Consider the following 27,197-nt stretch of genomic DNA (forward strand, 5'->3'; position numbering starts at 1 on the left):
GCAGAGTAGGATCTCTTTTGGCAGAGATAGAGATTTAAACCAGCAACCTTCATTTTACCAGCGCAGATCCTTGGCCCTTAAAGGGGTCACCAGGAATTTAGTAACCACTAACTGGTTCAGTGTATAAAATAAGCCACACACACTGACAGTATGCATATGCAACACAAGGATGGGAGATAAAAATTTAAAAAAAATTTTTTTTTTTTTTTTATTTTGTTTTTAAACACATTTACCTAATACTTTGGAAGACAATGTAGAATACTGCAGTTGTTCTTTGGTACTTTACACAGCATCTAAACACAGTCAAATTTCACGAGAATACAGGGATTTTAATTGGTCCAACAGAGAGAGACTAGGTAAAGCTTTCTTCTAAACAGGGTTACAAACTGAATGGTAAAAATGCAACTGAAAAGGTATACAGCTCTACCTTGTGACTAATGAGGCCATACAGCCCATCTTCTATGAACACATTAAGGCATACTGTCTGGACCAGTCCCTTAGCTACAATGAAGATGACTGGCAATACTCTGGTATTACTACATACCTTCCATAAGCATGACAAAAGAAATCTTTAGATGGGGAGAACCCACACACATACATATACACACACACTATTTACATAATTACAGAGTTTAAGTGACATTATTCATACAGAAATTACATTGACAACCTTGATGACAATGCAAAGACTCTAAACAGGCAAAACCCAAGAAAGATACTAGCAGACACAAAATAACCATCTTGGTTCTTCTGTCCACTTTACAACTCCCATGAGTACAAAGCTAGAGATTTTACAGAGGAGATCAACTTGGCAACATTCATGTCATGAAAATAACATACTTAAATAGAGCCATGATTGCTGCACTGATCAACCCAGAAATGGGTACAGTGACAAACCATGCCATGAAAATATTGCGAAACAAGCGCCAATCCACAGCTTTCCTGGAACGTAGCCAGCCAACAGAAACCACAGAGCCAACCTAAATTCAACAAAAAACAGATAAATGAATGTCTCATTTAAATAGAAACATATAGTACAAGCACTGTACAAAACCAGACTACCAGAAGACACTTCACTGGCCCAGCCCGGAGGACAAAACTCTAATGCATACCTTACAGTGAGTTGTGCTGATGGGAAGACCAATGTTTGATGCAATTACTACGGTCAAAGCAGATGCCAGTTCAATACTGAAACCACTGGGGAAAGAAGAGGGGGAAAAAAAAAAAGTTACAATAAACTTTACAGTCCGATTGCATATTTGATTATTCCGTCAAAGCAAACCAATATTTATAGTCTCACTAGAACAAGGGCAAGTGTTAATTGCTTTATCTCCGATATTCATTTTTATATCTGTCAATTTAAAAATGTGGTATTCATCTGTTAATGTAAAAGGAAATGCAACTTTTTATAGAGAGGACATCTGCTGCTACCCAGAGACAGTAAACTAAATGACGATTTCTAGCAAAATGGGGAGCAGCTCATTTAAGTGCTAACTACATGCCAATTAGTAAAGAGTGTGCACAGCATGCAGACTATGCAAGGTGGGTGTATCTGTGGGGGAGGCACCTCCCTTCAAAATTCTGCTGCATGTTGGCAGATTCATCCAGAGCCCAGTACTGCCTGGTGTAGTTTTGTACACTCCAAAGCTTCATTACATCCAAAGAAAGAAATTTCCTGTTTTACTATATTGAATTCAAAGTAAATGCAATTGATCAATAATTCAAAACAAATGCCAACTTTTTGACTTGAACAGTTCCCTGGCCTAGTTCTTAATTTAAAACCTTGCCCAGGGTCGCACTCATGCAACACTTTAGATATAGAAACCTCAACATGAGAGAAAGCTTAGTAGTACAACACCTCTGCACATGCAGTCCATCTCCAAGCATATTTGAGGCATTAGTACAAGCATGTGTATATTTGGGTCTTAAGTTCACACTTTTGAGCATAAAAATTGTTTTACATAACTAGGCAACAATTAACAGTTTAATGTCTGTGTAACTTAAAAAAGAGAGCACATTCATTTTTCTATTCACTCTTTAAAAAGCTTGAAATTTCATTTTGTATTTTAGTTCTTCACACTGTATTGCAGTATGCTAGATTTAACAGCTAGGTTGGTTTTTTAAATATGGATCTGTAAAATGGTGCATATACTTCATCACATTTAAAGGATATATTCAAAAAACCTGGACAGGTGCTTGGTACATCTCCATTTCAATGCAGAATGAAAATAGTAAAAATATATGTTCTCAAGTATGTCGCCACTCTGCCAGTTTCTTTCGCACCCCCTCTGGGGCTTCATATTGCATTAAGAAAATATTTCACACATAAAATCTGTAGTGGAAAAATGCTAATCAGATTTTCCCCCCATGATTGTATTCTGAACTTAAGTGAAGCTTTATTTCAACAGTATCTAAAATTGCTACAAGTTCCACTATTAAATACTTTCATTAAGATTTAGACTGTGGCATTGCCTCAACTATAAAACGAAGCAAGACCCTAACTCAAACCAAGTCAAAATGCAACCACCAAGAACATCTCTCATAAGCCTATAAAAGAAATACAATGCCTCGCACAACATAGCTCACTTTTGCTAAACATCTCACACACAAACATTGTAAAACTTGTCAGGGAAAACAGGTGCTTCAAGACCATTATTACATCAAAACTTGCAGCAGTCTAACACTTCCCCTATAAAACCAAATGTACAGCTCTAATTCAACGAAAATTTAGGGAATCGACATAAAATTTACAAACAAAAAAGTGCAGGAACAGAAAGTTTCATACCTGGAAGGAGTGATTGGTGTAAGGTCTTTTCCCATGGTTTGGATTACTCTTCTCCCCCAAACCCAGAGGCCAGCACAGATACCCACACCACCATAAAGTAGCAGCCAGATAGGAGTAGGGGCTTTGGAAGCAACCATTCCAGTTTCATAGATCAACCACAAAGCAACCAATGGGCCAATAGCATTGCTATGAAGAGATGAACAAAAAAAAACCCCAAAAAGCTCAAAAACAGAATAATCTCAGATCTTGGATGACTTCTAGCAGAATACAATCTAGTCAAATAATGATTTGAAAGCATAACATTTTTAAAAAAACTACATTTCAGCTGGTGATGTCCAAATAACTCCTATTTAGAACTTTTAAAATGTGCTTTTATTTGCTGTAGTAAAAATATTCAAATGGCAATTGCTATTTTAGTGCCATTGCTACTTGTTCAAAGACAGATGTTTTACTAGGCACAATGAAAATTAAAGTGCCACTGCAGAATTCAAGATCCAGTAATTGTAGAAATAAAATTTCCCTAAAAACAGCTCATCTTCATTAAATGCAGCACAACACACCAAAATACATGTGGAATTTTGCAAGAGGATACATACCTAACATCGTTGCCACCATGCGCAAAGGATCCAAAGCAAGCTGTCAGAATCTGAAGAAACTGGAAGAGCAGCGACACTTCGGGTTTGTCCTTCTCACAGCAATCTTCAATGGACCCATCACTACTTTTCCGATCACCCATGCCCATTTCTACTGTCACTTCATTTTCATGGAGCTCTGGAGTTATATTTGACTCTGCAACTGCATTGCAGTAGCTGGTATAACTGTCCATGCGAACTCTCTTCTTACTGTGATCTGAACCATGAAACCCAGCCTTGTCCTTATCTCCTTCTTCACCAGCACTTGTCTTTCCATCACCCTCCTTAGATTTGAAGTGATCCAGAGGCATGCCACAGATGGCCATAGTGTATGAAGTGTAGCTGTTGTTTCGCCTCATGGGTCGATCTCCGGACTCTCCCATACAATCTCCGACTTTTGCCAAGTGAAGTTTATGTAACAGATCTTTGTAAAGGCCAGAATCCTTGTGCACTGTGTGATACTGACTGTAGCCATTGCTAGGAATGTGGCTGGTGACATTACTAAATTGCACATGTCCACTGTTCATGGTCCCTGAAAAGGAAACACTTTGGATATTAAACACTGAATTGTAAAATGGCTAAAAACCATCAAAAACTAAATGGAGGAGCAACAATAAAAAACATGCAGGTCAGAAAGTTAAACCTAGAACAATTCCAAAATATACACAAATAAGGCTTTACAAGTGTGCTTTTTAAAAAGGTTTCAAATAAATTTGGAATTTAAAATTGACTTTTCAATAAAGCTAAATAATTGGTAAAGGCTAGGAAAGCCAGACACAAAAGTCCCTTCTACTGTATATACAGAAAAACTATACAATGTAACCAAGATACAATCCATTCTTAAGCAGCTAAATACTCTAATAGGCTCCTACAGAAGTACTTACCATTACCCAAAGAATCAAGATTGGCACCTTTCTCATCAATACACTGGTTGGTATCCTTCTCATCAGAATCCAGATGTCCAATATTAAAAGTAACAGAGCGCTCTTCAGATGCTTGTTTTGAGTGATTAGTAGGACATTGAATATCTGGTATTGGGAGCTTAGCTTCAGCAGACACACAGTTGGCAAGAGGATCCTTAACTTTCTCTTTCAATATTGGACAATGCATAGAATTCTTTTTCTCCATTAGAGGACTTTCAGATGGACTGGATTTCATTTCTCCTGCAAACACCCAAAAGTAATTTTTAATTCCCCCTTAATTTCTATTTTTATCTTAATAAAGTCTAACAATTAAAACCATAAAACCTTTACAAATGTATTACAAATTTCTTGTAATACATGCATGGCTAAACTTAACCTTCAGGTTTTAGAATTGAACAAAAAGTAGTAGTGAAGTTCGGAGGCTCAACTAAATACATTATGCAAAGTCCGCGCCCGTTGCAGTTATTCCAAAACAAATCTAAAACCAGACTGCATTAGCAGAAAAAGTTGAACACAAATCTGAAGAAGTGGAGGAAAGTGGTGTTATGGCCTAAAAGGCAACATCAGCTGGTGGTCTAAAAACTACTCGCAGCAAGTTTCAGACAGAATGCATGTGAAATTTAAAGAGTGCAACTGCTAAAATTTCATCCCTCCAAAGTCACTGGAGCGGTCACCTTAAGTTATTTACAGTCTGACCATTTACAAAATTGTTAGATTTGCCACCTGAAATCTGAGATACAGCTCATGCTATTCATATAATACAAAGGGAGGTTTCATTTTGGTAACCAGTCTACATAAAACAGTCATACAATATTTTAAAATCATCTGCTGTCACGGTGGGGTGTGGATGTTGACTGGAAAGCTTACAAGGTCTGTTGAAGGTCATGGACAAGGTCATTATGTTTCACCTAGAATATTACATATCAGGTATTTAGAAACCTAGTAGATATCGATAATTCTTCACAATTATGACTGAGGGGGGTGAGGGAAATCCCTACAACTATCTTGCAATATGTCATGGAGATTTTAGTATCAATAGTTATTTCTTTTATCACATTTAAAATCAGTGAAGAACCACCATTTGCAACGCACTTAGTTTGTTTACTGCCCTGTTATGGACTACAGAATCAAGTAGACAAAGCATTCTAATGGATTATGTTTAGATAAAAAACATGTATACTAATACTAAGTAATGCTCAGGGTCATAGCTAGGAAAGGGAGCACTTAATTTGGTTGCACAAAGTGGCAATTTCAATTTGGGGTTAATAAATTTTCTATTTCACTTTTAAGGAATTCATCCAAAAATTGCAACTGAATTACACACAACAAAGCAAATTTGACAGCTTTTAGGCCAAGGTTTGAAAAAGTCAATACTCACGGTCAATTTTTCTTTTCAGTCGAGGGCAGACAATAAACCAGACGATAAGGCCAGTAATAAAGGAACAAGCTACAGTGATCAGCACAATGCCCCACAAAGGATTCTTTTCATAACCCAACACTAGGGAAGAGAAACAAAAAAATAATTAAGTCTTTCAGGCACATACTCCAGTTTCTAAAAAGATTTAAATAAACAGCAGCCTACACTAAACTTGGTATAACCTAAAGGTATTTGAAAAAAAAGATTTAAAACACCACACACCATCAGCAAAGCTCTAGGAAAAAGAGCATCTGCGATCATCAACAAAAATACACACGCCACTAAACAGTTTCCACAGCACCGGAGAAAGACTGGTGTGTTGCTGGAACAGCATGTTTAGTACAGCATTTGATCAAATCTGCACTTGTCATACGACACCACTGTTAAAAATGCCACACCCAAGATTACCAAAACACCTGATTTCACAAGTGCAGAACCTTTAAACATCAACAGAAATTTTTCCAAACTAAAAAAAGAGACAGTGGTATATGAGAAAGTAAAAAAAGTACCTCACTATAAAATTAAAAGTTATTGTGGAACACATATTGCAATAACAGTCTAAAAAGAATACACAAAAAAAACTACATAATTACCACTACCAAAGGCCTGGAAGTGATCAACAGTAACAAAATAACTACCCAACAAAAGGTACAAGTGACCCATAAAAATACAAACTACACTAACCACAAAGTCAGAAACGCTTCTTTTTGGCTAAGGGCTTCACAACTATTGGTTATGCTTGTGTTATATAATAGACTTCACAAATCCAAAGAATGGGGAGGGAAAAGAAAACCCCACACATTCTAATCAACAGGTACAATGCAAAAGACACCAACTGCCTACTTGAGGGGTGATAACATACCAAGGACACCTGGAGGCTGACAGAAATAATTGGGGGTGTTTTTTCCCCTGGCTATCTATATCTAAAAAGACCTCTTTTGGGTGGCAAGTAAGAAAAACCACCATGCGGGATAAAACTGCAGTATTTAACAAGTACATTAACAAAAGGTGATCTTTAAATATTGGGACAAGACTCCATTTTCATACTTACATGGGGCACCAGTATACATAATGGAAAAGAGATTCACACCAATAGTGCAGGCATAGAAGACAGGAAGAGCTCTAAGACCATTGGGAATGGGATCCGCCTATGAATAAACAAATACATGTATGAGAAAAGAAACACCCAAAATAGTTTACATTTATTCTTATAAAATTTACAAACTTGCAGCTTCTTTAATTTCAGAAGCTAATCCTCATTACCTAGTGCAGCCAAGACTAAAACAAAGGTAATTTATGGTCAAACTATTGTTAACTCTGAAAATATGCTTTTAGAAAGTCTACTTTTGTTTTGATAATCAACAAATTCTAATATTCCACTGTTACTATTAACGTAGACGCATTAAAAAGCACCAGCCTCTATAGAAAAGGCTAGCATCTATTGCAAAAAAGAAATGAACACAAAAAACACCAGAGAGCTACATTTAAACAATCTAAAAATATGAACTGTTAAAGGCAGTTGAGGATTACCATTTTAAATACTAGAAATCCAAGTTTTCTCTAAAGGTATTGCATTGCAATCCTAAATAAAAACTCCATATTTTAAACTAGGACCTTGGAGCAACAATGTTAACCCACAATCTGTCAACAGTATTTTACTTTGCCTTGAAAGCTTACATATTGCAATCTTTTTTAGTTAGCCAAAAAAGGGGTGTCATTTTACTTGACTTATCACGGATATAAAGAAAAAAATTGATATGGCTAATAGCTTACCTTACGCAAAATAAACCTTTGAACAAAGAAAAACAGGACAGCAGACATTATTCCAGACAGAAGTGGAGAAATGAACCAAGAGCCAACTACAACGGGGTAGAAAGAAAGCATAAAATTAAATGAAATTCTCCATAAAACCAGCCAGTCATCAGTATGCTAAAAATCACAGGAGAAATTAAAACTAACCAATTTTAAGTAGCTCTAGCCATTTCACACCCTGCTGTCCTTTGGCCACTAAAGAGAAACCAATAGTTGCTCCTACAATGCAATGGGTTCCAGAAATGGGAAGCTTCAAGAAAGAAGCCATAAGCTGCCAAACTGCTGAACCTGCAGACAAAGACTAGAATTAGATCAATATTTATGTTTATAACATGGAAAACAAATTGCTGCTTTTGTTCTTTGTAACCATACATACTCATATACACACACTTCATTAAATAAGCTCCTTAAGGGAAAAAGTTACTTGTACAACTTGCAAGGCAGAGTACCAGTGTGGACAGGGTAACTTATCAGTACAGGGTCCACTCATATTCATATACTAATAGCCTATTAAGTCAGCATTTCCCGTTACACCTACAATGCAAATGTTTGTCACCATGCAACACAATACTTGCATATGCAATTTTAAGAATTTAAAACCACATTAAGTGATACTAGAATGCTTAGAAGATAAAGGTTGAGTAGCCATAGAGAAACAGATACAAAGAATAAATAGGAAGCATCCAAATGGTTACCAGTTCAAATTATAAGAAAACAACTTTAGGCCACGAGTCGAGCCTTTTTAAAAAGCAACTTATCTAATATGGAGAAACCAAAAACAAACCACACACTTACCAAACATAGCACTGACAGAGCCAGCCATGAGAATGTGTTGAGTCTCGTTGTACATGGTAACGTCAATAATGCCTTTCCGGATTGTTTCACTCACTTTAGCGCCCAGCATCACAGAGCCGAGGGTTTCAAAAATTGTTGCCAAAATGCAAGCCTGTCGCAGAGTTACCACTCCAGAGCCCACCGCAGTGCCAAATGAATTTGCAACATCATTAGCCCCAACAGAAAAAGCAAGGACAAAAGCAATGATGAAACCAACAATTATCAGCCAAAGATAACTCGAGAGGGTTCCCTCAGCAACAGCTGCAAAAGAACTGGTCACTACACTGACAAACGCTGTAGTACTTTCCATTTTCACAATCTTAGTGGATCACTATTAATTTAGCTTTTAAAAAAATAAACTATAAAAATAAAGAAAAATGAGGTATGAAGTTGGGATTCAAAATAAATATTTTGTTTTCTATATAAAAAATTAAATATGTAAACTTTCAAAGAGATATGTATTTAAAATTGAATGGCAATTTAAATACACATGGGGGGAAAGGAGAGGGGGCTCACTGCTATCCACTGTGTATACTAGTTTTTTCAATGTTCGTTTGGCTCTTGGGCTTTAGGCAGATGGAGATATCCATTGTGCAGCACACACTGGAGATGAAATGTACTTCATCCTAAAGAAACAAAAACAAACAGTTAAACAGCTTTCATGAATAAAAATAGTCAAATATAAAATGATCCATAGGTTTTCAGACATTATGCAACAGATTTGTCTGTTTTAACATAAACAAAAAAAACTACCACGATCAACACAACTAGCAAGCACTAAAAAACTAACAACTTCCATATACTACACTTAGAAAAACTACTTGTTTAACTTAAGAAATACCCTCCACCATTCGACCCCTATATAGTCAAGAGACTGCTTTTTTGGTACAACAACTTTACCTGCAGAAATAGTCTTGATCACCAAGAGGGCGGTTATTTAAAGCAAATTAACAGTCTAAGTGTACAAGTGTACACATTTTCCATGTTTGTTTATAAATTGAATCTCTGGGTTATTTAGATTCATGGTTTAAACAAAAGGCCAGAATTGCCAAACTTAAGATGTACAGTACAACAACCACACTACTAGGTGTAGCACTCTGTCAAGCGCATACACACAGGCTAGCTAGTCTCACTTCCCTTCAGATTCCCTTTAAGAAACGACATACGCCGAATTAAAACAAATACGTTCCATCATGAACTAATAGAATGGGTATAATTCGATCATTCTGCTTTAATGTCCAGCGATTACAAAAAATGTTCGGAACAAAGCAGTGTCAAACCCAAGTATTGCAAACCCAATACACAACAAAATAATCATTCCTTGTATATTGCTATTAAAAGCCAAACAAGTTATTGATGGCTCTACTTTACTGAATTTAGTTGGTTGCAAAGGTGAATTTGAAAGTTAATAAAAGGGGAAAAAAAAACAAAAAACAAAACAAAAAAAAAAAACACTTCTATTAGTAGGTGGCCTGGAAAAGTTACCTCTATCTTTTTTAAACCTGTAGTGAAAGGAAGTGTATTCGTGATTCACAAATTTCAAATTCTAAAACAAACTTACGGACTTCCCGCTCAACCCCAACGTATACTTAACTCCGGAAAGATGACGTTCGCGCCCAAGATCAAGAGCGACCGCCAATCATTTTAGAATATACAATACGTATAGTTCACATGGAAAAAAACGCCTTAAAAATTCGCGATCTAAAGATTTGTTTTGCTAATCAATATTAACAAGCTGAATTCCAGTTTGAGATCAAAATATGGACTTTGAAACGACCAGCTTCCGTGAAACAAAAGCAACTGTCCTAAAAATATTCTGAACCAGTTTCTTGTGCTTACGCTCTTTAAACTAGACAAAGGCAGTATCTGGACATATACATTTCACACCAAGCTATTCATTATTTAATCGCCGCGCGCTAGAGCAGCCAATAATACGATGCAGCTTGGGTAATCACGATTACGAAATCCAACCAACCAGCTTTCAGATCTGCGCTGAAGACCAGTTTCTACTGACGGAACCACGAACCTCTCCCCCCCGGGCTACCACCCATGGCCTAGGTCCTATGGGCTACTTTACCGCATTCACCGATTCCACATTAAAAGTAAACGCAATCGAATGTTTACTGGACTAGTGAGGATAGAGGCAGAAAACGGACATGTGTGCGCGAGGATAACATGATTCAGACACCACTCCTCACGTTAGTTACAAAAGGTAGTCTGCCGCAATATGTAAAATATCAAGCGCCTGTCAAAACGAAAAGGGCAAAATAATCCCAAGACAAGAATTCTGAATATACGCAAACGGTGGATTTGTGTTGATCAAAAAACTGTTTTCCCAAAAATGAACAGTAGCACGCGCAAGAAGTGTGCCTCAATTGCCCTTGACCATGTGTTCCATTTTTCAGTCTCACAGCTACATTCGCAAGAAATCGAAGAGCCGTTTGGGAAAATTTCGCTATCCGCACAAACTGAAAGCCCCCAAAATTCTGTCGGAGTTTCTCTTTATTAGTATGCATTACTATATTTCAGTCCCAACACTAGACAATATGCGATCGGAGGACATGCGGCAAAGAATGCAGCTGTAGAACATCACATTTATATCCACTACAACGTTATATTAGACTACAAGTAACAATACGACTGACTTTATACATTTCACATTATACGGACTATTGTCCTGGTCGGCTATTATGTGGTACCTACTCGAACAAGAGCAGGCGCGTAATCGGTCTTCTTAATTGTGGCTATCTTCAAAAGGACAGCTCATTGTCAGCTGGGGTGCGGTCGACACAATAAGATACCCAGTGAAGCAAATGTATCGGATATCGGAATGGACAACAAAATCTATATGGAGCAGATGAATAATGAACATAAATAAATGCAAATACCATACTAAACGTGTCACCGGCTTGGAAAATCTGAATGGGTGCACATGACAGGAAGTGAGGCCATTTTACGACAGACAGGTTTGTGTTAACGTTTTAAACAGTAATCAATAAACGTGTATATGTATATAAAAATAGGACTTTTAACCCATTCATGAACGGGATTCCTCCGCAAAAAATAAAACCTTAAGAGACACACCACTTTTTATATACTCGTTACAACCACCACAACATAAAATAGCGATTCCATAATAAAACAAATGTGTAACAAAGCAAAAATGTATACCGACTTTCAAAAAGCTTTTTCGCCCCCATGGTATGAATTTTTCTTCCGTTAATCAAATACATAAAATTTCTTACAAGTATTACAAATCGGATCACTGTGAAACACGTGTCAAGTTCATTATTACACAGTGCCGGAAACCGGTAACTACATATTGTATAATTAAGATGCATCTTTACACATGTAAAAGCGTTTATAAATTCACAACTGTATTAAGTAACAATAGAATCAAAGTATTACTTCAGAATCTACCTTCACTGACAGCACCCTTTCTTTCACTGTCACCGCATGCGATTAGACAGAAAACGGTTCTCAAATATATGAGGAAAATAAACTCACCAATTACTCCGAAAAATTTCCGACTGTCAAAACCAGTCCGAAGAGGATAACTAATCGCTGGTCACGCTGTCTTCACGCGGCCGCGTGGATTCCGAGTTCGCCGGGCGGGATGGGCGCGCGCGCGCTCTCAGGCCTCTTCCTGTGAATCTCCAACTGCGACTTCGTTAAGCAAAGAAATGCAATCAGATGAATAACGTGCACTGCGCGAGTAATTAATTTGTATAAATATATATAAAAAAAGCACTAAATGAAAAATAAACGCCGTCCGTTAATATAAAGTACGCCTTATTTAAACAAATTAGCCTAGGCGACACGACGCAAGGTAATTTCCTCTTCTCCAATTAACAATCCTCCATTAATCCAATACAGGCAGCAAAGCGGTTTAATAGAGCTCAGCAGAGGCTGGGCTTCTCCTATCAGCCAATCGCAACGTAGTATACCATTCTAGACCATCCCCATCAAGACCGCCGAACACAATTATGACAGCACACGAAAGAAACACCCCCCCTAATTTAAACAAGTATTACTTATTTAAAACCAATTTGCCACACCCTGACACTGTATAAAAATTAAATACTTAATTCGTTTGTATAAGAAACAATTCAAAAAATATTTAAATGCTAATATTTATATGTAAATATTTATATGTAAAGCACACACGTTTTCTTTTCCATACGTTGGGCAAGAACACCACAAACATATTGCTTCAAGCTGAATTATTTCACGGAGAGACGTTTAAAATTTTAAGCATTTAAAGTGAAAGTACGTCTGAAGAAAATCTCCAGCTAGACATTATTTCACCGATTTGCCCTGAAGTGAAAACAGATGCACTTGGATTGCTTTAAAATCGAAGTAGCAATTCTAATTTTGGATACATTCACGTTTTAAGTTTACAACTAAAAACTTAGAGGACAGTAACCACAACTCCTTGTTTTGTATACAATGCACAAGCGGATGTTGTGCTGGAATATCATCAAATCGTCAATGAAATAATCACGAGGGTTTTCAAGCACCCATAACGCATACGGCAAAAAACGAGTTATTCCCCATATGTTGGACTGTACTGAATGATCCAGTTGCGACGTTTTTGGTAAAAGCTTAGGGGTTTCAAAGCCCCTCCACAATTACACTTTTCTAGAAGTTCATCGAATCACACGGCCGTTGTTTGAAAGCTTTCATTGCATTTCTGACACTGACATTTTTTTTCGTCACAAGCTCCTCGACATAAACGATAAAGCAGAACGTCCTAACAGAAGTGTTATTATTACGGCGCACATTAAACGTCTGGGTGTTTAGAAGGCGCCAAACGTCACCCCCATACTTGATCTTTTCTTTCTTTTGTTCCCTCGGGATGCGGGTAAACGGCTGCGCGCTTAACAAAGCACGAAGCCAAATAATTGGCCCCCTTTGCGTTGTTTAATTAAAACAACACAGCCTATCCACGACCTTTCGGCAATTTTAATTTCCCTTGCCACGGTACTCCATTATTACTCAATGTGGCGCGATTTCTTTCTTCGCCTTTCTTCCCCCCCATCTTCACGCAAACAACTCGTGAACACTGCGTGAATACGCTGCTTATGATTCAAGCCACTCCCACCACAGTCAATATGTCGTAACCTTGACTACAAAGGGTGGATCGGGCGTAAGGCAGAAGAAGCCTTGCCCCCTCAGGCGTCGTGTTACCTTCACGTGTTTCCTCTTTCTTTCTTTCTTTCTTTCTTTCTTTCTTTCTTTCTTTCTTTCTTTCTTTCTTTCTTTCACTCCTGCTGCGTAGACCATATTGGTGAAACATCAGTAAAGGAAAAAATAAAGAATTTAGCACAGAATAAACCGTCCATTCACCGCTGATCCATTACAGCTTAGTACACTGGTTAATTACAGAGCTTGCCCACTAATATCCACGGCGAGCCCCTTTAATGCCATCTTCAAGGAGGTAACATGCCTAGGAGAATCCAGTGTGGCATCAGGTGAACTTTATAGCATTGCACCAACAGTGAAAACCTAATTTGCACCTGAGTTCTAGAAATTATTACACAGCAGAAGCACAGAATAAATATTTGTGAAAATCAGAAATTAGAGCATATTTATAAAATTCACAATAATAATAATAATTTACATTTATATACGTTTCTAACCTACTCAAAGCACTTACATAGACAGTTGGGATCATCTTCAGGAACCACCAATGTGTATAATCCATCTGGGTAAGTCCAGGTTAAGACCCCCTGCAGGCCCCTGGGTGTCTATGCATACATTTACACCCTATGAACATCACATATAAAAATAAAATGATTCAGAAGGTGGTTCCCCTCAGAGATTTGAGTGTGTGGACACTCATGAATTGCAATGAGACATAAAGAGGGGAGAAGAGCACACAGTACTGTTGAAACAAAAAAAAAAATGCTAGCATTACCTTTATGTTGCATATGCTAAGGCCCCTTGGCATGCAACTGGATAATGAAGTGGCAGCCATTCTTGTGTCAGTATGCTCACCACACATTAACTATTAGGTGGTGAAGGGGTGAGAAAGATAGTAAGCCAAAAAGGGATGGAATGATGAATGGGCCAGAATATCCAGGCCATGGAGACAATTTAGCCAGGACACTGGGAAACATTATGCTGTTTTTTGAAGTCAGGACCTCAATCAATCAATCAATCAACATTTATTTATATAGCACATATTCATACAAAAAAAATGTAGCTCAAAGTGCTTTACAAAATGAATAGAGAAATAGAAGACACAATAAAAGATAAACATAAGTCAACATTAATTAACATAGAATAAGAGTAAGGTCCGATGGCCAGTGTGGACAGAAAAACAAAAAAAACTCCAAAAGCTGGAGAAAAAATAAAATCTGTAGGGGTTCCAGACCAAGAGACCGCCCAGTCCCCTCTGGGCATTCTACCTAACATAAATCATCATATTTTCATGGAAGGACCTGATGATGATGGTCACGTAGACTTCTGGCTTTCAGTCCATCATTGTTGGAGCATCATGATGCTTTGAGTAGGTGGTGGTGGCGCAGGCCGCCACCACAAAGAAACCGGAAAAAGAAACAGAAGAGAGAGTAGGGGTCAGTACGGATTTTAGAGCCACCATGAATAGTTATTATGAAGAATTGAACATACAGAGTATCAGGATTATGTTAAAGTGAAGTTATAAAAAGGCCATGTTAAAGTAATGTGTTTTCAGCAGTGTTTTAAATTGCTCTACTGTATTTGCCTGGCGAATTCCTATCGGCAGGCTATTCCAGATTTTAGGTGCATAGCAGCAGAAGGCCGCCTCACCACTTCTTTTAAGTTTAGCTTTTGGAATTATAAGGAGACACTCATTTGAAGATCTAAGGTTACGATTTGGAATATAACGTGTCAGGCATTCCGATATATAAGATGGAGCGAGATTATTTAAGGCTTTATAAACCATAAGCAGTATTTTAAAGTCAATCCTGAATGACACAGGCAACCAGTGTAGTGACATCAAAACTGGAGAAATGTGTTCGGATTTTCTTTTCCCAGTTAGGATTCTAGCAGCTGCATTCTGCACTCGTTGCAAATGATTTATGTCTTTTTTGGGTAGTCCTGAGAGGAGTGCGTTACAGTAATCTAGTCTACTGAAAACAAAAGCGTGAATTAATTTCTCAGCATCTTTCAATGATATAAGAGGTCTAACTTTAGCTATGTTTCTTAAGTGAAAAAATGCTGTCCTAGTGGTCTGATGAATATGCGTTGAGGTTGTTACGTCAAATCTGAAGCCAATTTTATGGCACAGCATCCCTGCTACTGCATTGGGGCCATTGGGATCCACACACAGACCACAGGGTAAGTGCCCCTGATAGTCTCACCACCACCACTTCCAGCAGCAACCAAAAGTTTTCCTATATGGTCTCCAATCCAAGTACTGGATGGGCACAAAAAAGCTTAGCTTCAAATGGATTACCTATTCTGAAGTGCAGGTGGCACGGCTTCTGTGTCATAACATGACATCAGAATTGGACAATGATTATTGCCAGCAGCTTATTATCTTTAGATTTTAATTCCCACTTGAGTAGCTTCTCTTTGGAGTTTGCATGTTCACCTCATGTTATTGATGGTTTCCCCAGGTTTTTTTTAAATTAACCAACTAACCAGTTTTTATTTATGTAGGGCAAGTTACATTTAAGAAACATGACAAGACACCTAATAGAGTAAAAAGATTACAACACAAAATACAGAAATTCAATGCAGCAAATACAAGTAAAACCAAAATAAAAATAACTCAGAGATTAATTCTAAATAAGTGCATGGTATACTAATTATCTCTAATTTGGCTCAGATTGAGCGACATCCCATTTGGTGTTGGTTCTTGTTTTTTCTTCAATGCTATCAAGATACAGTCATGCTCACTGCAACCTTGCAATAAAAGATTTATATTCAGTATATGGATAGATTGTTCTCAAAAGTTATGTGTCCTGAACAAAATGTAATGTGCACCTGTTGAAAGCAGGGGGAATGCAATCTTAAAAATCATAACTCACATTAAGTGTGACTATCTAATAAATATGTCACTGAAAAGAGTAGCAAGTTACACAAATGCAACATTCAATGTCATTTCAAGGATCAGTTCAGTTCTAGAATACTTACCACAGTAAGCACCGATTGTGGGTTTAGGTGTGAGTCTATGGTTATTTTATTTTAATGTTTATTTCCATTAAGATAGATGTTGTGAGAGGACTAAGAAATTTCATAAACAGTCAACAATAAACACAAACATACTGTATATGTAAAGAAAAAGCAAGAAGAAATGAAAGGGGTAGTGTGTTGCTGTGCAGCAGCTCAATACCTTGCCATTTGTGTGAGACTTGCATGCTCCCCTCATGTTTAATGTGAATAAATATGTGACTGTATATGCCTATGCATTATATGGCTCCATCCAAACAAGTGGGAAAGATACAGTCAGATAGATGGGGAAAAATAGATCTATCTATCTATCTATCTATCTATCTATCTATCTATCTATCTATCTATCTATCTATCTATCTATCTATCTATCTATCTATCTAGTCAAGTCAAGAACTCTATTGTTATACCATCCATACACAGTAAAGAACTACACATGCATCTCAATAAAGTAGAATATCATTGAAAAGTTGATTTATTTCAGTAATTCAATTCAAAAACTCATATATTATGTAGATTCATTACACACAGTGATATATTTCAAGTGTTTATTTCTTTTCATTTTGCTGATTATGGCTTATAGCTAATGAAAACCCAAAATTCAGTATCTCAGAAAATTAGAATATTGTGAAAAAGTTCAATATTGTAGACTCATGGTGTCACACTCCACTCAGCTAATTAACCCCATACACCTGCAAAGGTGTCCTGAGCCTTTAAATGGTTTCTCAGTCTGGTTCAGTAGGCCACACAATCATGGGGAAGACTGCGGACTTGGCAGTTGTCCAGAAGACAGTCACTGACATCCTCCACAAGAAGGGGAACCCACAAAAGGTCATTGCTAAAGAAGCTGGCTGTTCACAGAGTGTTATATTCAAACATATTAATGGAAAGTTGAGTGGAAGAAACTCCAAAGAGAAGCTACTCAAAAGAATGTGGCAGAATAAGGTGCACAAGTAACAGTGATAACCGCAGCTTTGAGAGGATTGTGAAGCAATGTAAAGTAAAAGTATCCGGAACATGGACTACAAATGTCGCATTCCTTGTGTCAAGCCACTCCTGAACCAGAGACAACGTCAGAAGCATTTTAACTGGGATAAGTGCAAAACGGACTGGACTGTTGCTCAGTGGTCCAAAGTCCTCTTTTCAATTGAAAGTAAATTTTGCATTTCATTTGGAAATCAAGATCCTAGAGTCTGGAGGAAGAGTGGAGAGGCACAGAATCCAAGTTGCTTGTCCAGTGTGAGGTTCCAATAGTCAGTGATGATTTGGGGAGCAGTCTCATCTGCTGGTGTTGATCCACTGTGTTTTATCAAGTCCAAAGTCAGCACATCTGTCTACCAGGAAATTTTAGAGCATTTCATGCTTCCCTCTGTACCAACCAATACCTGGTTTAATGACCATGGTATCACTGTGCTTGATTGGCTAGCAAAATTACCTGACCTAAACCCCATAGAGAATCTATCAAGAGGAAGATGAGAGACACTAGACCCAACAATGCAGATGAGTTGAAGGGCGCAATCAAAGCATTCTGGGCTATCCATAACACCTCAGAAGTGCCACAGGCTGATACTATACTATACTATAATATACTATACTATACTATACTATTAATAGATAAATAAATCAGGATAGGAATTCTTTTGAGCTAGATAGCAATAAATAAATAATAATACATAACAACAGTAGTGACAAGTGTAGCAAGTGTACTTTATGTAAATAAGCTACTAGGAGCAGATCTGAGGTGGGCCAAGGCATAGAAGCTGTTGCAGAATCTGGCAGGACTAGTTCAGATGCTAGAGTACCTTCTGCCAGATGGAAGTGGGACATAGAGACCACAGGAGGAATGGGAGCAGTCCTTCATAATGCTATAGGGTTTGCAGATTCAATGCTTTATAAAGATGTCTTTAATGGAAGGAAGAGAGTTTCAAATGATATTCTTTGCTGTGTGCGCTATACTTTGTAGGAACTTATGCTCAGAGACACTGCCGTTCCCAAACCAGACAGTGATGTAGTTGTTCAGAATGTCCTGGATGATGCCCCTGTAGAATGTGTTGAGAATAGTTGGAGGTAGGATTGTTTGCTTTCTTTGGCCACTATAGAAAGTGGAGATGCTGCAGCATCTTATTGACTATGGAAGTGGTGTTAATTGATCAAGTAAGGTCAACAGCAGGGTGCATATCCAGGAATTTGGTTTTCATGACCAATTCCACAACAAAGCACTAAATGTGCAGTGGAGTGTGGACAGCAGGTGCCTTCCTGAAGTCAACAATTATCTCTTTTGAGTTTGTTGCACTTGCATCAGTCCACCCATGCTCATATCTCCATTCTGTAAACTACTCATCTGCATGGCTGCCTGGACCCACTACCATTGAGCTGTATGCAGCTGTTTTACACACACCTCTGGGGGACACCAGGGCTCAGCATGATGGTACTGGAGATTGTAATTCCAAAGCAGACTGCTTGGGGTTTCTCAGTCAAGAAATCCAGGGTCCAGTTGTATAAGGAAGTGTTGTAGCCAGACTGAACTTCTCTATGCGCTTCTGGGGAATGATGGTGTTGAAAGATGAACTAAAAAGTCCATGAACTAAAGAAAGATGAACTAAAATCCAGGAAGGCACCTGTTGTCCACACTCCACTGCACATCTAGGTCTTTGTTGTGGAATTGGTCAAGAAAGGCATTCTCGCATAGCTGCCTCTTTTGTCTAGATGGGGCAGGGCCAGATGAAGCGTAGATGATATAGCGTCTTTAATGCAATGGTTTTGGCAATAGAAAAACTGAAGAGGGTCATGTGATGTAGGAAGTCTGGCTTTCAAGTGGCCCATAACTAGCCTTTCGAAGCAATTCATATAAGTGTGAGTGCTATAGGGCAATAGTCATTGCAGCAACAGACTTCTTTGTTACAGGTATAATGATGGTGGTTTTGAAGCACTTGAGGACAACTGCTTGCTTCAAAGAAATATTGAGGATATATGTAACACACTCCCTGACCACTCGGCTAGGTTTGTGGTCTGGTCCAGCAGCTTTGCGTGGGTTTACATTTAACAAAGTTCTTTTCACATTTGCATTGTACAAACACTGTACCTATTCCTCATGAGGAGAGATGGAATTCCTTCAAGTATGCCATTCAGGGCATCAAACACGCGCAGAAGTTATTTAGAACATTTGGAAGGGTGCTACCAGCACTGCAGACAGGTGGTGTGGTCTTATAGTCTATGATGGTTTGGATTCCCTGTCACATATGTTGTGTGTCTCTGATGTCCTGAAAGGGGCTGTGGATTTGCTTGCCATACTCTCGCTTAGCTGCTTTGATGCCCCGAGATAGGTTTCTCCTTACAGATACTTTTCTTTGCATTTTTCAAACATGTCCCACGCATGGAAACATTTGAAGTTATAGGCCACCATTTAAACCCTGTAATATTTCTTAAATTAAGAATGAGCAACCTGAGTCATCAGGACCTCCAGGGTACACTGGAATGCAATTAATTATGGATCAAGAAACAGTACATAGGCAATGCGAGGGATTACTGGAAGGAGGTCGTGGTGGCACCCCTTAGTGACAGCGATTAATGATACTGGCATTTGCATCCACATAGGTCAAGCACCTAAATGTTTTTTGTAGCTTAACATTTCAGCTACTTGATACCTATGCAAGCTGTTGGAATGAAAAGTAAGCTTGCTTTTCAACTTTCTACAGCTTTCTTCCAGGTTTAAATTATTTTTAAGAATTTGCCAATTACATTTATTTGACAGATTTCTTACACATGCAATGAAAACACAACCAAACAATATTTGTTTTATTTAATATCTTTCATATTAACCTGGAGCCTCATGCAAAAACATATCTGTATCTTAATCACATTGTCTAGATCTTATGACCTCCATCATATGAAGTATACAACATTGTGGCTTGGTTCCTTATTTATGCCCAATGCTGCCCCTCTCCCCATGTTCTTGTATTAGCTCATCAAGCAACACAATTACATACACCATAAAGGCACAAAAAAGGCACAAAAAGAACCCTGAATATAATTAATTAAAGATGAAAATATATTTTTTAGATATAACATATAAAAAGCTGAATCTTCAGTTTGGAAGTGTATGTTAATATCAACTGATATTCAAACACATAAAAATGAAAGTAGTGAAGTCACAAGTGTGAGAATTAAGAATAGTATTAAGAATAGTTAAGTTTACTTCCAAAGTGAAACTTTTTTGAAACTAGGGTACTTTGCCCCCTGCTTGCTTCGCTTGCCCACTAAGGGAGCACTATGTGCCAGCAACTTCACGTCTCTGCCGCTCATGTTGTGAAAAGGGGGGCTGAACACATGCTAAGGAGATGCGGTCACTCCTCTGAAACCCCCTCTTAAACAGTGATGCAATGGGAAACAAAAGCATTTTTTTACCTCCTCTGTGCTCAATCAGCTGCTGTCTTGCTGCTGCTGCTGCCGTGCTGTGTGATCTGCATGTCAAGCAGCGCTTCGAACATTTAAAAGCCTGTACAGCAGCTGTCCTTTTGTCTCACTGCCTTGTCTCACAGGATGTTGAAGTGTCTCTGAGAAAATCACGTCTCATCTCATTCCATGCCTTCCAAGATTTTTTTTATAATAGAGAGAAATTTCAATACAGAACATGCTACACTGGCTCAGCATAGATCAGTCAACATTGAACCACCATTTTTAGATTTACTGCTTAGGGTCAGTGATCATACTACCAGTCAGTCCATCAATCTAGGTTTGAAAATGTTTACCTAACTTTAATTTCATATTGAAGCAATGGAAAGTATCACTTCCATATAGTACTTCCTTTCCATGACTAAAAGCGCTCAGTTCATGGGCTCCATTTTAGATCATTCCAAGGTGAGTTGTAGAAGAACCTAGATATATACAGTGGTGTGAAAAACTATTTGCCCCCTTCCTGATTTCTTATTCTTTTGCATGTTTGTCACACAAAATGTTTCTGATCATCAAACACATTTAACCATTAGTCAAATATAACACAAGTAAACACAAAATGCAGTTTTTAAATGATGGTTTTTATTATTTAGGGAGAAAAAAAATCCAAACCCACATGGCCCTGTGTGAAAAAGTAATTGCCTCCTTGTTAAAAAATAACCTAACTGTGGTGTATCACACCTGAGTTCAATTTCCGTAGCCACCCCCAGGCCTGATTACTGCCACACCTGTTTCAATCCAGAAATCACTTAAATAGGAGCTGCCTGACACAGAGAAGTAGACCAAAAGCACCTCAAAAGCTAGACATCATGCCAAGATCCAAAGAAATTCAGGAACAAATGAGAACAGAAGTAATTGAGATCTATCAGTCTGGTAAAGGTTATAAAGCCATTTCTAAAGCTTTGGGACTCCAGTGAACCACAGTGAGAGCCATTATCCACAAATGGCAAAAACATGGAACAGTGGTGAACCTTCCCAGGAGTGGCCGCCGACCAAAATTACCCCAAGAGCGCAGAGACGACTCATCCGAGAGGTCACAAAGACCCCAGGACAACGTCTAAAGAACTGCAGGCCTCACTTGCCTCAATTAAGGTCAGTGTTCACGACTCCACCATAAGAAAGAGACTGGGCAAAACAGCCTGCATGGCAGATTTCCAAGACGCAAACCACTGTTAAGCAAGAAGAACATTAGGGCTCATCTCAATTTTGCTAAGAAACATCTCAATGATTGCCAAGACTTTTGGGAAAATACCTTGTGGACTGATGAGACAAAAGTTGAACTTTTGAAAGGCAAATGTCCCGTTACATCTGGCGTAAAAGGAACACAGCATTTCAGAAAAAGAACATCATACCAACAGTAAAATATGGTGGTGGTAGTGTGATGGTCTGGGGTTGTTTTGCTGCTTCAGGACCTGGAAGGCTTGCTGTGATAGATGGAACCATGAATTCTACTGTCTACCAAAAAATCCTGAAGGAGAATGTCCGGCCATCTGTTCGTCAACTCAAGCTGAAGCGATCTTGGGTGCTGCAACAGGACAATGACCCAAAACACACCAGCAAATCCACCTCTGATTGCTGAAGAAAAACAAAATGAAGACTTTGGAGTGGCCTAGTCAAAGTCCTGACCTGAATCCAATTGAGATGCTATGGCATGATCTTAAAAAAGCGGTTCATGCTAGAAAACCCTCAAATAAAGCTGAATTACAACAATTCTGCAAAGATGAGTGGGCCAAAATTCCTCCAGAGCTGTAAAAGACTCACTGCAAGTTATCGCAAACGCTTGATTGCAGTTATTGCTGGTAAGGGTGGCCCAACCAGTTATTAGGTTCAGGGGGCAATTACTTTTTCACACAGGGCCATGTAGGTTTGGATTTTTTCTCCCTAAATAATAAAAACCATCATTTAAAAACTGCATTTTGTGTTTACTTGTGTTATATTTGACTAATAGTTAAATGTGTTTGATGATCAGAAACATTTTGTGTGACAAACATGCAAAAGAATAAGAAATCAGGAAGGGGGCAAATAGTTTTTCACACCACTGTATATAGGGCATTTGTAGAATCTTTTGAAAGAGTGAAGTTGAAAGAACTACTAAGAATAATGGAAAAAAATAGTAATGAATTGTAAGCTGTGGCTGCTTGGGAATGATTTTTTTTATTGATGTTAATTAGAAGCAAATTACGTTCCATACAATCAAGTCAAACTTAACAAAGATGATGTTTGAAAGAAACTGTAGAAAGTGAGCTACAAGGACACCTAGTCCCGCTAGCCAATCTATGAGTCTAAAAAGAGCAACAAAGTCTGATGAGGGCAGTTAGACTGGGAATCTCCCCTTTCTTCTAACACTTCAGAGTCAATTACTGTTGTGTGTTAATGTTCTAACTGATTGTTAAAATCCTGATCCTGTAGCAGATTTGCTGCTGGATAACCATGCTGTTCTCTGTAATACCCTTGCTTGGATTAAGCAGGTACAGAAAATTGATGGGTACACATTAAGTTATTACTGAATTAACATTTTTTTGCCCATCACTTCTGCTAATAAAAGACTGCTTATTATGTCCAGCTTTGAAATTGACAAAGTACATGGGTCACTCTGGATATAATCTACCAGCTATTTGCTTGTTAAATTCTAGTCAAACTATTTTTTTCAATTGAAGAGTCAGTGCAGTTTCTCTTTTTAAATATTGTATGTATGTGTGAGAACTGGGCTTAGTTAACAATAAATCCTTTTCACATTGATCCCATGTTCTTCAATGTAAACTACCAAGACATTAAGATGTGAATGCTGGAGATTGACGTACCACTTAAAAAGACAGCTGGCCTACTGTACATAAGGCCATAAGTAGGTACAAAAAAAAAAAAATCACAGATAGCAGTTTAACTGTCAGTGCAGAGGTTGAGTGGCTATACATTTCAGAGAATTCCCATTTTGATGACTCCACATGAGGTATGAGATGCAGCCTTGAGCTGATGAAACTATTGATGGACTGTCACCTTCCAAATAATACAGTTTAATGAAGTGGGACATATTGAAAATGTGATGCTAGCAGATTTTGTCCTATAACTGCAACCTGAAGAGGATATGTACATGGACTAGGACAGTTAACACTGCTCCTTCCCTACCAGTGACTTGTATTACACAGTCAGTTGCTCAAGTGATCACGCTCCTGGACTTCTGCCAGAGAGGAGCAATGAAACCCGCAGGCAGTGTGTTTTAAATGTGGATTTGATGAAGTAAGATGAACAGCTAGAGAACCTGTAAAATCAGTAAATTCAACAGCCATTCATTTGAAAGAGAGGAAATAGGGGGAAATGTGGTTAAATATACAGGCAATGAGGTAAAAAACACTACTTAACACAAGAAGAAGTTAAAAAATAAGACAGAGTACACAAGCAAAACTATAGGAAACAATGATTTCAAAGAAAGAATGAAAAGTCATAGCTGCCACTCCAATTAAACATTGTCTCCAAGTTAAAGTATGTACCCTGTGGTGTATGGCCGGCCATTTATCTCGGCCAATACCCCCAAGCCACCAGGTGGAGCCCTCCCTGCAGTATGGAGGTTTCCCGAAGACCAGAAGGGCATCATGGACATTGGAGTTTTTATACATAGCCCTGCTGGATACCATGGGGGCCTCTAGGAGACGTTGCAGGGAGGATCAGTGTTTATTTACCCTACGCCTCGGAAGTACGTCCGAGTCACATGGACAAAGGGAATGACGTGCTTCCGCGGTGAAGAAAAGGACTTTTGATCTGACCCGGAAGTAATAGAAGATCACATGGACTGGGGATTGGAACACTTCCGGGTCATTGACTATAAAAGGATTGTGGGAGCTCCCAGACGGCGAGCTGAGCTGGGTGGAAGAGTGGCAACGCGTCTGGGAGTGGTGGAGAGTTTATTGATTTGTGATTGGTGATTTATATGAGTATTGTGGAGGAGAGGGTGCTTCGTGCACTGTTGCATAAAAATAAAGTCAACTTTTCGACTTTTTCCTGGTGTTTGGAGTATTGGACAGGGGTTTAAGGGAGCAATAGCGCCCCCATGTGTCACAACCCTTAAAGCAATGACCAAGCAATGGTTGTCACTAGGTGGTAGTCAAGGTAAGGCTTGGTCTAAGGTGGAGAATTACAATAATAAGTCATTAAAATTTTGCTTCTGTCATGCCAAACCATCTGTCAAAAATACCAAAATGCTAAAGAGTTATAGTCTAGTGAATAACTTCAAACAGGCTATCATTATGAAAAATCAACTCAAAATATTGGTTTATAAACTCTCAAAAAGGCTTAAGTTTATATCTGCAATCCCATTAAAATGAGATTAAGATGAGAAATTCAAAGACTTTTGCTGAATCACACACCCCGTGAAATGCAAGGGCCTTAAGAGTGTTAGTAGCCTTTGATAAAACAAATAATACATTGCAAAAATTATTATTCATCTGTCCATCCATTTTTAAAAATGCTTTTCCATTATGGAAAATGAGTCTACCCTTGCCGCATAAAGCACAAGACAAGAAGCATTACTGGAGGGAATGTCTATCCATCACAGGGCATACTCAAGTATACACCTACACATACTCACACCATGTCTTTACAGAATTTACACGCTGCCGTAACCTGCACATCTTTGGCATGTGTAAGTAAACCAAAGTCAGCAGAAAGCTTGTGCATGTATAGAGAGGATGTGAAACCTCCACAATGACAATGACTTGGTTCGGAGTTAAACCCAGGTCCTATGAGCACCAGTGTCATTGTGTCAGCTAAGAAACAATTTTTCTAACCAGAAATGGCCACAAGATGGTTTAATTGAGAGAAGAAAATACAAAGAACTTCACTTTAGTCTGGATCCTGAATGAACTTACAAATGTTTCCTTCTAGCACAATGACAAGCCTGGAGTAGAAAGCGTGAAAATCTGAATTTAGGACAACGTCATGTGTAATATCATAATTGGTCTTCCCAGAAGCAGTAGATTTTTGGCATCCTGTTTCATAGAATGAAAACATGTGTTACAACTCAGTAGAAGCCTTCCAGTTGGACCTTACTGGTGTGTGCGCATTTCATCAACTACCCTGTACGTTGTGTTCTTTCTCCCCAGTGGTTAACACTAAAGCCACAAATGATTATTATATATTATTATAAAGACTAACACCTAGGGAATCCATTCCCGGGAATTTGGGAATCCCGCATGTCATTCTCCTGGGGATGACACAGTACACTGGCAAATCACATGTAAATGGTTTTAGAATGACCAACACTTATTTTTAATAAAACTACTGCAATATGTTGACACCAATAAAAAACTAACCTTATCTACCAGCAGTTCATGCTGTCATATAAGTACATGTATCTAGTTCAGGGGTGCCCACACTTTTTTGGCTAGCGAGCTACTTTTAAAATGACCAGGTTGAAATGATCCACCTACCTTAAAAATGCTATATTATATATATATTGCATAGTTTTACTGTCATATAATGCAAAGAGTACGCGACATGTGTTTTGCCCTTTACGTTGCATCACGGCGTGTGGTTCGTTTATTTGACAGCATGTTGATCGGGGTAATTACATTCATGGCATTCATAGTCTGAATCACAATCTGATTGCATGGGTGGTTACCTACCAGGTAACGCTTGTGTCGGCAAACATCCGCCACGGTGCCCTCTTCAGTTGCGAGAAGCAAACCATAGAATGTTGCAAAGTTTTACTGTCAAATAATGCAAAGAGTAAGCGACACGTGTTTCACCCTAATTCTGGGCTCATCAGGCATACACACTCACTGCACACCCTCTCGTGAATCGAACCTCGGAAGTCAGTCTCAGAGGCGAAGCCACAGTGTGTGGTTCGTTTATTTGACAACATGTAGATCATGTAGAACATTCATGGCATTTGTAGTCTGAATCACAGTCTGATTGTATAGGTGATTGTGGGATGACCAGTGCGTTAGAAGGAAAGAGATCTCAAACTGGCCGCCCTGTATGTCAATCAAGTGGCAAATGCCATAGGGAGGATAGATGATAGACTAACATTTAAAAAAAAATTTTTTTTGAATGCAGCACGATCTACCTGATCAGATACTGATACACTTGTTCTAAACAACGCCCGCACTTGCCGTTGCTCTGAAACACCGCCATTTCAGCTTTTACTGATGCATCCAGTTTGTTGTCATCATTCTGTGATGGCAAGT

General features: G+C 38.4%; 1 protein-coding gene across 1 annotated transcript; it reads right to left on the bottom strand.

The window, feature by feature from the left end:
- Positions 1-170: 170 nt before the first annotated feature.
- On the bottom strand, positions 171-13,459 carry slc20a1b (solute carrier family 20 member 1b). The gene is made up of 11 exons (XM_039769378.1): positions 11,911-13,459; positions 8,365-9,029; positions 7,717-7,857; positions 7,531-7,616; positions 6,809-6,905; positions 5,719-5,838; positions 4,302-4,580; positions 3,382-3,949; positions 2,786-2,971; positions 1,113-1,197; positions 171-980 (listed from the first exon to the last, which is right to left on the bottom strand). Exons 2-11 carry the CDS (start codon positions 8,711-8,713, stop codon positions 819-821), a joined length of 2,073 nt encoding a protein of 690 aa, XP_039625312.1. The 5' UTR covers positions 8,714-9,029; positions 11,911-13,459; the 3' UTR covers positions 171-818.
- Between the last annotated feature and the right edge of the window lie 13,738 nt (positions 13,460-27,197).

This window comes from Polypterus senegalus, chromosome 11, assembly GCF_016835505.1.
Source record: "Polypterus senegalus isolate Bchr_013 chromosome 11, ASM1683550v1, whole genome shotgun sequence".
Lineage (NCBI taxonomy): Eukaryota > Metazoa > Chordata > Cladistia > Polypteriformes > Polypteridae > Polypterus > Polypterus senegalus.

Coding starts and splice junctions, on each gene's coding strand:
- slc20a1b (XM_039769378.1), bottom strand. CDS start 8,713: ATGGAAAGTACTACAGCGTTTGTCAGTGTAGTGACCAGTTCTTTTGCA. Junction 5,839..6,808: donor TATGTATACTGGTGCCCCAT/GTAAGTATGAAA, acceptor TCTCTTCCCTAG/TGTTGGGTTATGAAAAGAAT. Junction 2,972..3,381: donor CATGGTGGCAACGATGTTAG/GTATGTATCCTC, acceptor ATCTCTTCATAG/CAATGCTATTGGCCCATTGG.